At 43.6% G+C, this 12,706-nt stretch overlaps 1 protein-coding gene across 2 annotated transcripts in view; it reads left to right on the forward strand.

The window, feature by feature from the left end:
- Window positions 1-4,464, forward strand: part of LOC120313891 (intermediate conductance calcium-activated potassium channel protein 4-like) — a 34,936-nt gene extending 30,472 nt beyond the window's left edge. The window contains exons 2-4 of one of the 2 annotated variants that reach the window (XM_039356280.1): window positions 1,942-2,351; window positions 3,243-3,378; window positions 3,865-4,464. In XM_039356280.1, the coding sequence (XP_039212214.1) occupies window positions 1,942-2,351; window positions 3,243-3,378; window positions 3,865-4,167 (849 nt within the window). In that variant the 3' untranslated portion in view covers window positions 4,168-4,464. The remainder of the gene's footprint in view (window positions 1-1,941; window positions 2,352-3,242; window positions 3,379-3,864) is intronic. The other variant, XM_039356279.1, reaches the window with a different exon arrangement.
- Window positions 4,465-12,706: the final 8,242 nt, after the last annotated feature.

Below are 12,706 nucleotides of genomic sequence, written 5' to 3' on the forward strand. Positions count from 1 at the left end.
GCCAAGGTGGCCTACCCCTGGACTAGGAGCAGGGAGACTCAAGTTCATAGTCATTCTCAGCCATGGGAGTTGAATGGGTGACTCTGGGCCAATCTTTTTCTCTCAGCCCAACCGCCAACACCGTGTAGTAATAGAGGTGTTCAGCTAGGAGTAGGAAGATCCAAGACTATTCTCAACGTTGAAGTTCCTTGGGTGACTCTGAGCCAGTCCCTCTCTCTCAGCCCAAGAGTCAGTTTGGGGTGGAGGGGGAGGTGCTAGATTAGGAGTAGGGTGGCCCAGGTTTTAGACCCCCTCAGCCACAGAAGCTCCCTGTGTGACTCAGGCTTACTCCCACTCTTTCAACCATAGACTGGCAAATACAGGTAGTCCTCGACTTACAATAGTTTGTTTGTTTTATAAAAATTACAATATTAACCCACCCAAAACCCCCCTCCCTCCCCTACTTCCCAGAGCTGAATACAGGGTTACAAATATGATAATCATAATCTAACTAACATTACCAACTATATAAGTAACCAAATCCATAATGCATTTTAACTCCCCTTTAACATAAATATAAGCAAATTAAAAGTGAACATAATAATAATGAGAACATAAACAAATTAATATCCTAATTATTAAACAATACAGTCCCTAAATAGTTAAACAACACTAATACTAAAAATAATATCATAATAATACTCTAAAATTCACTCATAGACTAAATGAAACTTTTTAGTCCCATATTTATTCTGAATATAATTTATCCATCTTCTCCAGACCGAAATGTATCTTTCTTGTGAATGATCCTTCAAATAAGCAGAAATCTTAGCCATTTCTGCTAAATTTGACACTTTAATCATCCATTCTTCTACAGTGGGCTCAACAGTTCGTTTTAATGACCCTTCAAAGTTACAAGGGCACTGAAAAATATGACTTATGACAATGTTTCACAGTTACTACTTTGCAGCTTCCCCATGATCCTGTGATCGAAATTCAGATGCTTGGCAACTGGCTCATATTTATGACTGCTGCCGTGTCCCAATGTCACTTAACAAATATCTCACTTAACAACAGAAATTTTGGGCTCAATTGTGGTCGTAAGTCGACGATTACCTGTAAACAAATATAGCCATCTACTAACCTGCCTTGACCAAACCGAATGGTTGAAAGGTCTTCATCCCACCGTGAATTGATTCCGACTGATAATAATCATAATAATAATGCTAATGATATTGTGGGTCAGTGCGTAGGTGGGTGGTGTGTACAACTGGCGGACCAGGTGGAAAAATTTGGGAAATGGTTCATTTTGAATAAGCAGGTTTCCTTTTGATTGGGTTACCAGTTACAAAGTTAGAGAACTATGCCTTCCAACACCAATTTTTATTTTTGCTCCATTTCTTCTTGTGAGGCCTGGAGAAAAACTATTAGGAAGGGTTTGGATGGATGCTTTTGGTATTCTGCCCTGCTATTGGTGAAATGAAGGCAAATGTTGGTGCCAATATGCTGTGTGACTGGTTGAACAGCACCAGAGTCCTCTGACTGTATTGTACTAGTAACAAGCTTTTTTCTAATGGTTCTTGAGACTGTTAACAACCTTTCCTCCATGAAAAGGTGGGCATCGTCCTTCTCATTTGCCCAACTGATTGAGAGGGTGTTAAAAATTCTGTTTATATAAAGCACCATACAGAGCAACAAAGAGTACAGTCACCATGTGCTTTACTGCTCAACTATATAACTGTAAAAGTAAACAGTAAACTCTATTTAGAACAAAAGAGCATAGAGTACATAGCATAGATCCAAACGTATAAATACTGCCATTTACCAGCTGAATACTACAGTAGTTGTTGCATAGAAATACATTCCATCAATGAATTCCAGCAGAGGGACAATTCCTTGCAGAGAGAACCCCTGGCTTTGCTTCCGGCTCATTCATGCTCTCATGTTCCTTTTGCCTTTTAGCTCTTCATGCTGGACAATTCCCTCACCGATTGGCGAATTGCAGTCAGCACCCCGAAATTGGCTCTCATCACGCTGGAGCTTTTAGTCTGCTTCCTTCACCCCTTTCCAGTGGGAGATTTCGTTTGCCTGGATCCCAAATCGGAACAGACCCTCGTCTTCCTCTCCGATGTTGACATGTTGCTCTCACTGGTGATGTTCCTCCGCCTCTATTTGGTCCCTCGAGCTGTGCTAATGTGGAGTAGTGTGCTGGGAGATGCCTCCTACCGCAGCATTGGGTCCCTCAACAAGATCCACTTCCAGTACCCTTTTGTGTTACGGGTGATGGTCAACAGCCAGCCGGGCCGTGTGCTGCTGATCTTTACAATGGGACTCTGGATCATCGCTTTTTGGATACTGTCCGTCTGTGAACGGTGAGGATTCTGTTGGAACACCAATATTATCCACTGTTAGGCTTGTTATTGTTATTATTAACTGTTTGGTCATCAGACAAAGACTGTTTTATTTTCTTTAAAAATGTTGATTTGATTAAAAAAAACAAAAAAAACCACTGAACTCAAGCTGCTATGGTTTAGCCAACCTGCATTTACCGATGTATTTGGATTTATGCATTCGAATGCTTTATTTTATTACTTTATATTATATTTGTATTTCCTTCCATTATTTTATTTTATCATTTTGTTTCATTTTATTGTTTTGTTGTGTTTTATTATTTATTTTAGTTTAGTTTTCACACCGTCCTTAGTTGCTTCAGGTCAAACAATTAACTGGGATATAGTACAGGTAGTCTTCAGCTGACATTCATTAATTTAGCATCTGTTCAGGACTGAAAAAAATGAACTAATGATTGCTCCTTGAATTTATGACCGTTGCAGCATCCTTGGGGTCACATGATCAAAAATTGGGCACTTGGCAACCAACATGTATTTATTGGCAATGTCCCAAGGTCATGTGACCGCTATTTGCAATTTTCCCACTCAGCTTCCAAAAAGCAAAGTCAGTTGGGGGGGGGGGGGAGAGCCAGATTTGCTGAACAACATGATTCATTTAACAACTGCGGTGATTTGCATAACAATCATGGGATAAAAAGGGCGTGACTCAGATAACAACTGTTTTGCTTAGCCATAAAAATTCTGGTCCCTATCGTGATAAATTACGAACTGCCTCATTTAACGACTGCCTTGCTTAGCAACAGTTATTCTGGCCCTGATTGTGGTTGTATGTGGAGGACTACCTGTACTTTCCTAGATAAATATGAGCACGGATCTATCCTCATGTTGATTCTCTCTTATTTGATCTGCCAGGCAGTATATGGATGAGAACAATTACCTGGGTGGGACATTCTGGTTGATTCCCATCACTTTTCTGACCATCGGCTACGGAGACGTGGTGCCCGAAACAGTCTGCGGGAAAGTCGTGTGTTTGTTCACTGGTGTCATGGTAAGGAACACAAACAACATCTTACAATGAGAAACGTGGTGCAAGGTGGCAAAATATATTTACCAAAATATATTTAGGTTTTTGGTTATTCGGGTTTTCTCCCGCGTCAAATTGGAAGTGTCTTGGTGACGTTTCGACGAAGTCTCATTCGTCATCTTCAGGCTGGTTTTTTCGGCTTTGTGCTTCTAGGAGCAATATGGTGGATTTCCTCCTCCTGGAAGCACGAAGCCGAAAACACCAGCCTGAAGATGATGAATGAGACTTTGTCGAAATGTCGCCAAGACATTTCCAATTTGACGTGGGAGAAAACCCGAATAACCAAAGACCTACATACAAACACCCGCGAAAACCTCAGAAAACAATATATATTTGTAGATAGAGATACTTCTTCGACTTACAACAGTAAATAACCCATGCATTTTTTTTTTAAAAAAAATTGTATTTAAAAGAACCTTTCTTATTCTCCACTTTCGTATTTCTTCCCAGGGAGTGGGGTGCACTGCTCTCCTTGTGGCCGTGGCTGCAGATAAACTGGAATTCACCAGAGCAGAGAAACATGTCCATCATTTCATGATGGATATCCAGTGTACCAAAGAGGTAAGAGAAGCTCTTTGCTTGATGGAATTTCAGAGGGGCAGAGAAATCCGCTTTAGAAATCATGTCTCAGCAACTGGAGCCAAAAAAGACTACAGTAACCCTTCCTTTTGTCTAAGGCCTTTTTCTCCCACTCTCCCTTCCTCTTCTTGCTGGGCAGCAAAGGAACTCAGAGAGATGGGACACTCTAGTTAGAGTTTTGGATGCTTCTTTTTTGAAAAGGCCAAGGAATGAGCAGGGCTATGCATTTCCCACCCTGCCCTTATGAGGAATGCATAATTTTCTTTTTTTCTGGCTGGTTTGGTCTACTCTAGGCTAGAAAGTGGGAGAGCATGAGTTCTAGTCCTGCCTGGATGACTTTGGGCCAATCACCAGGAGACTGTGAGTGCTAGTTCCACCTAAGGCATGAAATCTTGCTGGATGACTTAGGGCCAATCACCAGGAGACGCGGAGTTCTAGTCCTGCCTTAAGCATGAAAGCTGGCTGGATGAATTACAGCCAATCACTAGGAGAATGGGAGTTCTAGTCCCGCCTTAGGCATGAAAGGCAGCTGGGTGACTTTGGGCCAATCACCAGGAGACTGTGAGTTCTAGTTCCACCTAAGGCATCAAATCTTGCTGAATGACTTAGGGCCAATCACCAGGAGACGGGGAGTTCTAGTCCTGCCTTAAGCATGAAAGCTGGCTGGATGAATTAGAGCAGTGGTTCTCAACGTTTGTGTGATGGCGACCCCCGTCACACAAACGTTCTGCGCATGCGCGGCGCGGCCCCCATGCGTGGCGCGCATGCACGGCGCAGCCCCCTGAGGGGGAAAAATGGTGGATCGACCCCAAATGGGGTCGTGACCCATAGATTGAGAACTGCTGAATTAGAGCCAATCACTAGGAGAATGGGAGTTCTAGTCCCGCCTTAGGCATGAAAGGCAGCTGGGTGACTTTGGGCCAATCACCAGGAGACAGTGAATTCTAGTCAGTAGTGGGATTCAAATATGTGAACAACCGGTTCTCTGTGTGGATGCCACTTCTGGATCCATTCTGGGCCTGGGCAACAAAAAATTAGCTACCGGTTCTGCCGAAGTGGTGTGAACCAGCTGAATCCCACCACTGATTCTAGGCCTGTCTTAAGCATGAAAGCTGGCTGGATAACTTTGAGCCAATCACCAGGAGACGGCGAGTTCTAGTCCCACCTTAGGCATGAAAGCCGGCTGGGTGACTTTGGGCCAATCAGAAGAGCAAGAAAAAGAATAAAAAAAGAAAAAGATTATAAAATGTCTTCTGATCATCTTCACAGTAGTTATAAATGCATTTTTATTTTATCTATTCCCTTTAAAATGATGTCATAGTTTCCATCTTATAATCTACCCTTTCTAATCACCAAATCCATAAACCACAAGTTCATTTTATTATTTTTTTCGGCAGAAAGTCCATAAGGGGTTTCCGGGCATTCATAAATGCAATCATTGATCTTTCTCTAAGCAAACCAATTACTTTCGCCATCTCTGTTAGTTATGTCATCTTCACCAGTCATGCCTCCACTGCAAGGTCTTATGTTTTGATTTCTGGGCAAGACTGCCAATCTTATTATGTTAGCAGTCCCAGTTTACTGATATTTTTAAATCTCCCACAAGCTAAGTTATTTTTGAAATGACTGTACCATTAATGCCGGCGTACAAGGCGATCCGGTGTATAAGACGACCCCCGTCTTTATAGCCGGGCCGTATTCCTAGAACGTCGTCTTATACGCCAGAAACTACCAGTATTTCCGGCGTATAAGACGACTCGGCATATAAGACGACTGTAAGGACCCACCCCACTTTGCATCTTAAGAAGACAGAACTCTTGGAATAGTTCTTCCAAAAGGAATCCTTTATTAAGAGAAAATGGTTGCAGGCATGCTAGACAGGACTTGGGGTCCAAGCTCTCCCATTCAAGGTTTTAAGGGGTTCCCCAGTAGTCCCACCCAATCAACCCCCCTTCCAGTGATAGTTTCAAGTATCACAATTCCACCCAGTTTCTTCTTTCTTCCGTCTGGATGGAGACTTCAGATAACTACATGAAATGCAAATACTCTTCTTTGTTAATGCTAATGTTCTCTGGTGTTAACGCTTTGAGGTTACAATAGGTTACAATAAACACACATTCAGCATTCAGCTCTTTGAAGTCTACTGAAGGAAGTGAGGGCCATAAAGCCCTTTTGTTCTCCCCCTTCTCTCCCTCTTATTGCAGAATCCAAAGAAGGCAGAATTGGGAGTTTCTATATTTGATAATTAAAGATGAAATATGATTGGATTCTGACATCCGGCCCCTCTTAACAATAAGAGAGATCAACCTGAAAGAAAACACAAGTAAAAAATTTAGTTAGGCTTGTTAGGATACTCTGTGTGAAACTTCTTCAATAGCTTCGGGGCTCTGACGTGACGTTTATGGACCCACTCATTTTGTGAGGCAGGGAGGTGTTTCCAGGCAAATAGGTACTGAGTTGTTCCACGATATCTCCTAGAGTCAAGGATCTCTTTTATTTCGAAGTGTTGTTCCCCCTCCACCATGATTGGAAGTGGTGGGGGGGGGATTTTTGGCCGTAGAGGTGACTGATGCTCTCTTTTCAGCAAGCTGCAATGAAAAATTGGGTGTATTTGCATGAGATTTTTGGGTAACTCTAATTCTACTGTTACTGGATTTATGATTCTTTTAATTGGAAAAGGTCCTATGTATTTTGGTCCAAGTTTTTTACAGGGCTGTAGGGACTTTAGTTATTTTGTAGATAAGTACACCATCTCTCCTATAATGAATGGTGTAGGCTCAACCCTTTTTTTATCGGCTTGTGTTTTGTAAGCCTGCCTAGCTTCATCTAGTGCTTTTCTGACTATTGGCCAGGTGTTTTGTAATTTTTCCATCCATTCTTTCAGCGAGGGGATCGTTGGTTTGTTTGGGGTTAATTCTGGCATGGGGTTGAAGCTTTGACCGGTGGCTATTTGAAAAGGAGTGTAACCTGTGCTGGAGTGGACTGCATTATTGTAGGCAACTTCTGCAAAGGGGAGTAAGTCCGCCCACTCGGTCTGCTGGAAACTTAAGAAAACATCTTAAATATTGCTTAAGTACTGAGTTCATTTTTTCAGCCCCCCCATTTCCTTGAGGGTGGTGGCTAGATGTCAGTCCCTGAGTGGTTCCTAAGAGGGATAAAAATTCCTTCCAAAATGCAGACGTAAACTGCACCCCCCTGTCAGAGATGATGCGTTGGGGTGCCCCATGCAACCTGTAAATGTGTTGGATGAAAAGTTTTGCTAAGGCTTTTGCAGTGGGAATCTTTTGGCAAGGGATAAAGTGCACCTGTTTGGAAAACAAGTCCGTGACCGTCCAGACCACAGTATTCCCATTGCTTACTGGCAATTCCACTATAAAATCCATGGCTATTTCTCTCCAGGGGGCTGAGGGACTTGCCACTGTTTGCAATAGTCCTGGCACTTTCCCTTGCAACCTCTTTGCCGTGGCACTTTTTGGACAACTGGCTATATAACTTTCAATGTCCTTTTTCATGGATGGCCACCAAAATTGCCGTTTAATTAAATGTAAAGTTTTTACAAATCCAAAATGCCCTGCTGATTTTGTGTCATGGCAAAGGTGCATGAAAATTACTCTTTGAGTTGTTGGTATATATAACTTTTCCCCTATCCAAGGCAACCCGTCTCTCATTGTGCACACATTTTTATTTTTCTGGAACCAATCATCTGTTTCCAAACTTTTTCTGAATTCAAGTCCAGTTTGGCTGTCCAGTTGTGGTTTTAATTTGGCTTGGGTTCTTGTGGTTACTGGTGCTGCCAGTTGTGACTCTGCCATTATTGGTCTAGAGTCTGTGGTTCGTGCGTTGTTATATTGGGGCATGCGAGATAGTGCATCTGCCAGGAAGTTCTTTCTTCCTGGTAAATGTTTGAGCTTAAATTGGAATTGGTGAAAATGCTGGGACCAGCGGGCTTGTTTGGGATTGAGTTTCCTGGAAGTTTTCAGGGCTTCCAAATTGTTGTGATCAGTCCACACCTGGAAGGGGATTTTGTTGCCTTCCAGGAACTGTCGCCATGTGAGTAATGCCCAACGTATCCCATAAGCCTCCTTCTCCCATACGGGCCAGCGCTGTTCTGTTTCCGTGATTTTCTTGGATGTATATGCACAGGGTTGCAATACTGCATCATCATTTTCTTGTAATAGCACAGCCCCCACTGCCACATCACTTGCATCTGCCTGTATTATGAAGGGCTGGTGTCATGTTGGGTGCCTTAGTATATGGTTGGCAGAAAAAGTATCTTTAGTCTCTTCAAACGCGCTTGGCACTCATGTCCATGTTAGTGGCTGGCTAGGTTTTAATGAGGGAGGTCCCTTAGTTTTAGAGAAGTGGTTGAGGGCAGCTATCTGTGGCAAATGAGGGGATGAATTGGCGGTAAAAATTTGCAAAGCCAGGAAACTTTGTAGTTGGTTTATTGTGCGGGGTGGTGCCCATTCTAATACGCTTCTGACTTCTCTGGGTCATTTTCAATTGCCTGTGGGGATATGCGATAGCCTAGGTAGTCTAGCCTTTCCTGGTGGAATTCGCATTTTGAGAGTTTGGCATATAGGTGAGCGGCCCGCAGCTTCTTTAAAACCGCTCTGACAAGTTTGACGTGTTCTTCTTTTGTTTCGGTAAAGATAAGAATGTCGTCCAAGTAAACAAGGACCCCCTTAAACAGGTGCTCCCTTAGAACGTCATTGATAAATTGCATAAAGACTGCAGGGCCCCCTTGTAATCCAAATGGCAAGACTTTGAATTGATAGCACCCCATGGGGCAGTTAAATGCAGTCTTCCATTCGTCCCCTTCCTTGATTCTCACTCGATAGTAAGCTTCCCTTAAGTCTAGTTTAGAAAAAATTTTCCCTTTCGATAGGTGTGACAGCATGTCTTTCATGAGGGGCAGCGGGTATAGGTTGCTTTCACTGATTGTGTTCAGGGCCCTAGAATCCACGCATAAACGTAAAGAGCCATCCTTCTTCTCTCTAAAAAGGACCGGGGCAGCCACTTTAGGCTTAGCTGGTTCAATGAAACCTCTCTCCAGGTTTTTTTTTATAAATCTTTCCATTTCCTCCTTCTCCTTTGGGCTCATGGAGTATAATCTGGGCTTTGGGAGTTTTGCCCCAGGCTTGAATTCAATGGTACAGTCTGTGGGTCGGTGGGGGGAAGCTCATTCGCCCTCTCCTCACTGAAGACTTCAGCAAGGTCTCTATATTCCTCTGGTATTTCTGTTAATCTTTTTTCCTCTCCTATGGATGCTTTTTCTATTCTTGATTCTGGTAGCCTCCCTTGGGGTTTTAAGTCCATAGGGTCCCCCTTCGGGAATTTGATTTCTGTCGTCCTCCAATTTACCCAGGGGTTCCATTTTTTCAACCATTCCATCCCTAGAATCATTGGGCATTCCATACCTGGGGTCACCACAAACGTTAAGTCCTCTTCATGTTGCCCAGGGAGAGGTGTATTGGCAGAGTGGCTAGGGTAGCTGGCACCCCCCCTGCTATGGATCCATCTAGCTGGCCAAATGAGATTGGTTGTTCCAGTCTCCTGGATGGGATGCCCAGATTCCCCACTAGTGTTGGGCTAATGAGGCAGCGGGTGCAGCCAGAGTCTATTAAGGCTTTCACCTTCACAGCTTCGGGCATGGGGGGGATTAATATAGTCACTGTTTTGAAGATGGGTGTGATGCGTCCACTTACCAGGGGTTCGCCTTCCGAGCTGTCATCTGAGGCATCCACCGTCCCTGTGGTGTAGGCTGGAGTTCTTTCCCCTTGGTGAGCAGAGGTGGGGGTTTCTGCAATTTCCATCATTTTCATGGCTGTTTCTTTTGGCTTAGCTGAATACCCTCTGGGTTTGTTGATTGGGGATCTGTCTGGGTTGTGCTGGGGGCCTTTGAGCGGCATTCTACAGCTCGATGCCCTTCTCTTCCGCACTTGAAACACCCCATCTGCTTCTTGGCTGTATCCGATGATTTCACCGGTTGGTGTGTCAGCTCAGGCGGGGGGCGGCTCCATTGTTTTCCTCGGCGATGCCTCTTCAATATGTCGATCTCTGCTTCCTCTGCCAAGACGTACCATTCCTCAAGTCGATGTGGGTCTCCTCGGGGCAGGCAAGCATCATATAGATCATAGTTTAGTCCGTCTTTGAAACGGCCAAGGAGGATGTCTTCTGGCCAATTCAGTTTGCTGGCAATGGCTCGGAATTCTTGTGTATACTCAGCCACTGGGCGTTTGCCCTGCCTCATCGTTGTTATTCTTTCACGGGCTTTGCGATCAGCCAGGGGGTCTTCAAATCGTCTTCTCAAAGAGGACATGAAACGGTTGAAGTTACTGAGTTCTGGGGCATTGGAGTCATGCAAGTTCACTACCCAATCCGCAGCTGGTCCATCCAGGGCAGATTGCACGATCCGGATGCGGGCTTTGTCGCTGGGAATGTCCTGCCCATATTCCTCCATGTAGCTGAGGACTTGGGTTAGGAAAAACCCCAAGCGTGTTGGCTCCCCTTTGAATTTCACCTCCAACGGTGGACGTCTTGGAATGGATCGGTGCCTCCATTGTGGGTGGTAGTGTCTTCCGTCCAGATTTCCATCTGTGGTCCGGTAGGGGGTGGGAGCTCCTGGATCAGTAAATGTCCCTGGGGTTGCAGGTTCCACGTCCCCCTCGGTGTCTCTCCCTTTGTGGCTCCAGGAACTGGGGCGGGCGTAGGGCTCAGGAATCTCCTCTCCTAGGGAGCTGAGAGTTCTCTTCATCAGGTCAATAGCTCTCTCTAGGATCCAGTCTGAGTACGGCATACAGCTTCCTCCCTCTTCACTTGCGTGCAGGGATTTCTCCATCTCCTGCTTCCATTCTGGTTGCTTGGTCCCCGTCTCAGGGTCACTTTTCTTGATTCCTTTCCCCACTCGCTTTTCTTTCCAACGCCCATCGACCAGCGAGGCTTGTGGTCCTGTGTCTCCACCACTTCTTCTTCTGAGAAATCTGGCCTCTCGGATCCCAACATCTGGCAAGGTTCCAACTGGGTCAGCGGCTCTCTTTCCAGGGAGTTTTCTCCCTCTCTTGCTTCGTTGTCTGACATGGTAAATTTTTGCAAAATCCCCCGGCAAGGGTCTACCTTCCAGGTGGATTAATTTTGCAAGTCCTGTCTAATGTAAGGACCCACCCCACTTTGCATCTTAAGAAGACAGAACTCTTGGAATAGTTCTTCCAACAGGAATCCTTTATTAAGAGAAAATGGTTGCAGGCATGCTAGACAGGACTTGGGGTCCAAGCTCTCCCATTCAAGGTTTTAAGGGGTTCCCCAGTAGTCCCACCCAATCAACCCCCCTTCCAGTGATAGTTTCAAGTATCACAATTCCACCCCGTTTCTTCTTTCTTCCGTCTGGATGGAGACTTCAGATAACTACATGAAAGGCAAATACTCTTCTTTGTTAATGCTAATGTTCTCTGGTGTTAACGCTTTGAGGTTACAATAGGTTACAATAAACACACATTCAGCATTCAGCTCTTTGAAGTCTACTGAAGGAAGTGAGGGCCATAAAGCCCTTTTGTTCTCCCCCTTCTCTCCCTCTTATGGCAGAATCCAAAGAAGGCAGAATTGGGAGTTTCTATATTTGATAATTAAAGATGAAATATGATTGGATTCTGACATTATCTTTCATTTTTAAACAAGATTTAGGTAAAATATTACTTCCTTTCTTCCCTTGTTTATGGCTTTTGTAGTCTTGAACTGCATCCACAATTGCATTAAAGTCTCCCAGTATACAAAGACTATGATAGTTTAAATCCACAAGTTTGTCGTATAGTCATTGAAAAAATTGCTCTTGTTTCTCATTGGGGGCATATATTGCCACCAACAATATTTGTTTTTGATTCCATGAAATCTCCACCATTACTATTCTTCCTTCCTCATCAGAATAAATTTGTTTTGGATTCAACTTTTCTTTTATATATATCACTATCCCTCTTTTCTTTTTCTTTTTTTTTTTCAATTTTTATTATTTTATTTTCATTACAATCATAAGAAAAAAAATTCAGATACATAAGAAGTTAAAATACAACACACAAATTCTGACATTGCTCACCCATTTCCCCCCAGACTGCATCCCCCTCTCATCTCTTCACTTCCCCCTTCCTTCTACCTCCTCCTCTCCTCCCCTCCCTCTCTCCTCCATCTTTCAACTTACTTATCCCTCTCCTCTTCTTCTCAATCGGATGCAGTCTGAGACTATCCCTCTTTTCTTTTATAATGCCGAAGAGAAATAAAGTTTGCCAAGTTTTGACTGTTCTAAAATTCTAGAGTGTTGTCTCTTAATATGAGTCTCTTGTAGACAAATTATGTCCATTTTAAGTTTCTGTAGCCTATGAAATATTTTACTCCTTTTTGATGGGGAGTTGAGACCATTTATATTTATTGAGTATATTCCAATTTCCTCCATAATTTTAATTATTTCAGGATCTCAATCTTCTAGGTGAGCTTATCTGTCTCTGATCATTAGGTCTGACATCTTCCTCTGATTGCATATTTTTTGGTATCTCCTTCTCTGTTGGCTTAGAAGTCTCTCTTAAATTCCATATCACCTTTCTCCAAAAAGGCTCTGTACTTATTGAAAAATTCCTCTGCTTGGAATGGGGTGTCCAGTCTATATCTTTTTAAATCCCCAAAAAACCAGTAGCCCTTCTGGAATCAATCATCTAAAATTCACTCCTCT

This window comes from Crotalus tigris, unplaced genomic scaffold (genome assembly GCF_016545835.1).
Source record: "Crotalus tigris isolate CLP2741 ecotype Arizona unplaced genomic scaffold, ASM1654583v1 scf7180000018816.262180, whole genome shotgun sequence".
Classification (NCBI taxonomy): Eukaryota; Metazoa; Chordata; class Lepidosauria; order Squamata; family Viperidae; genus Crotalus; species Crotalus tigris.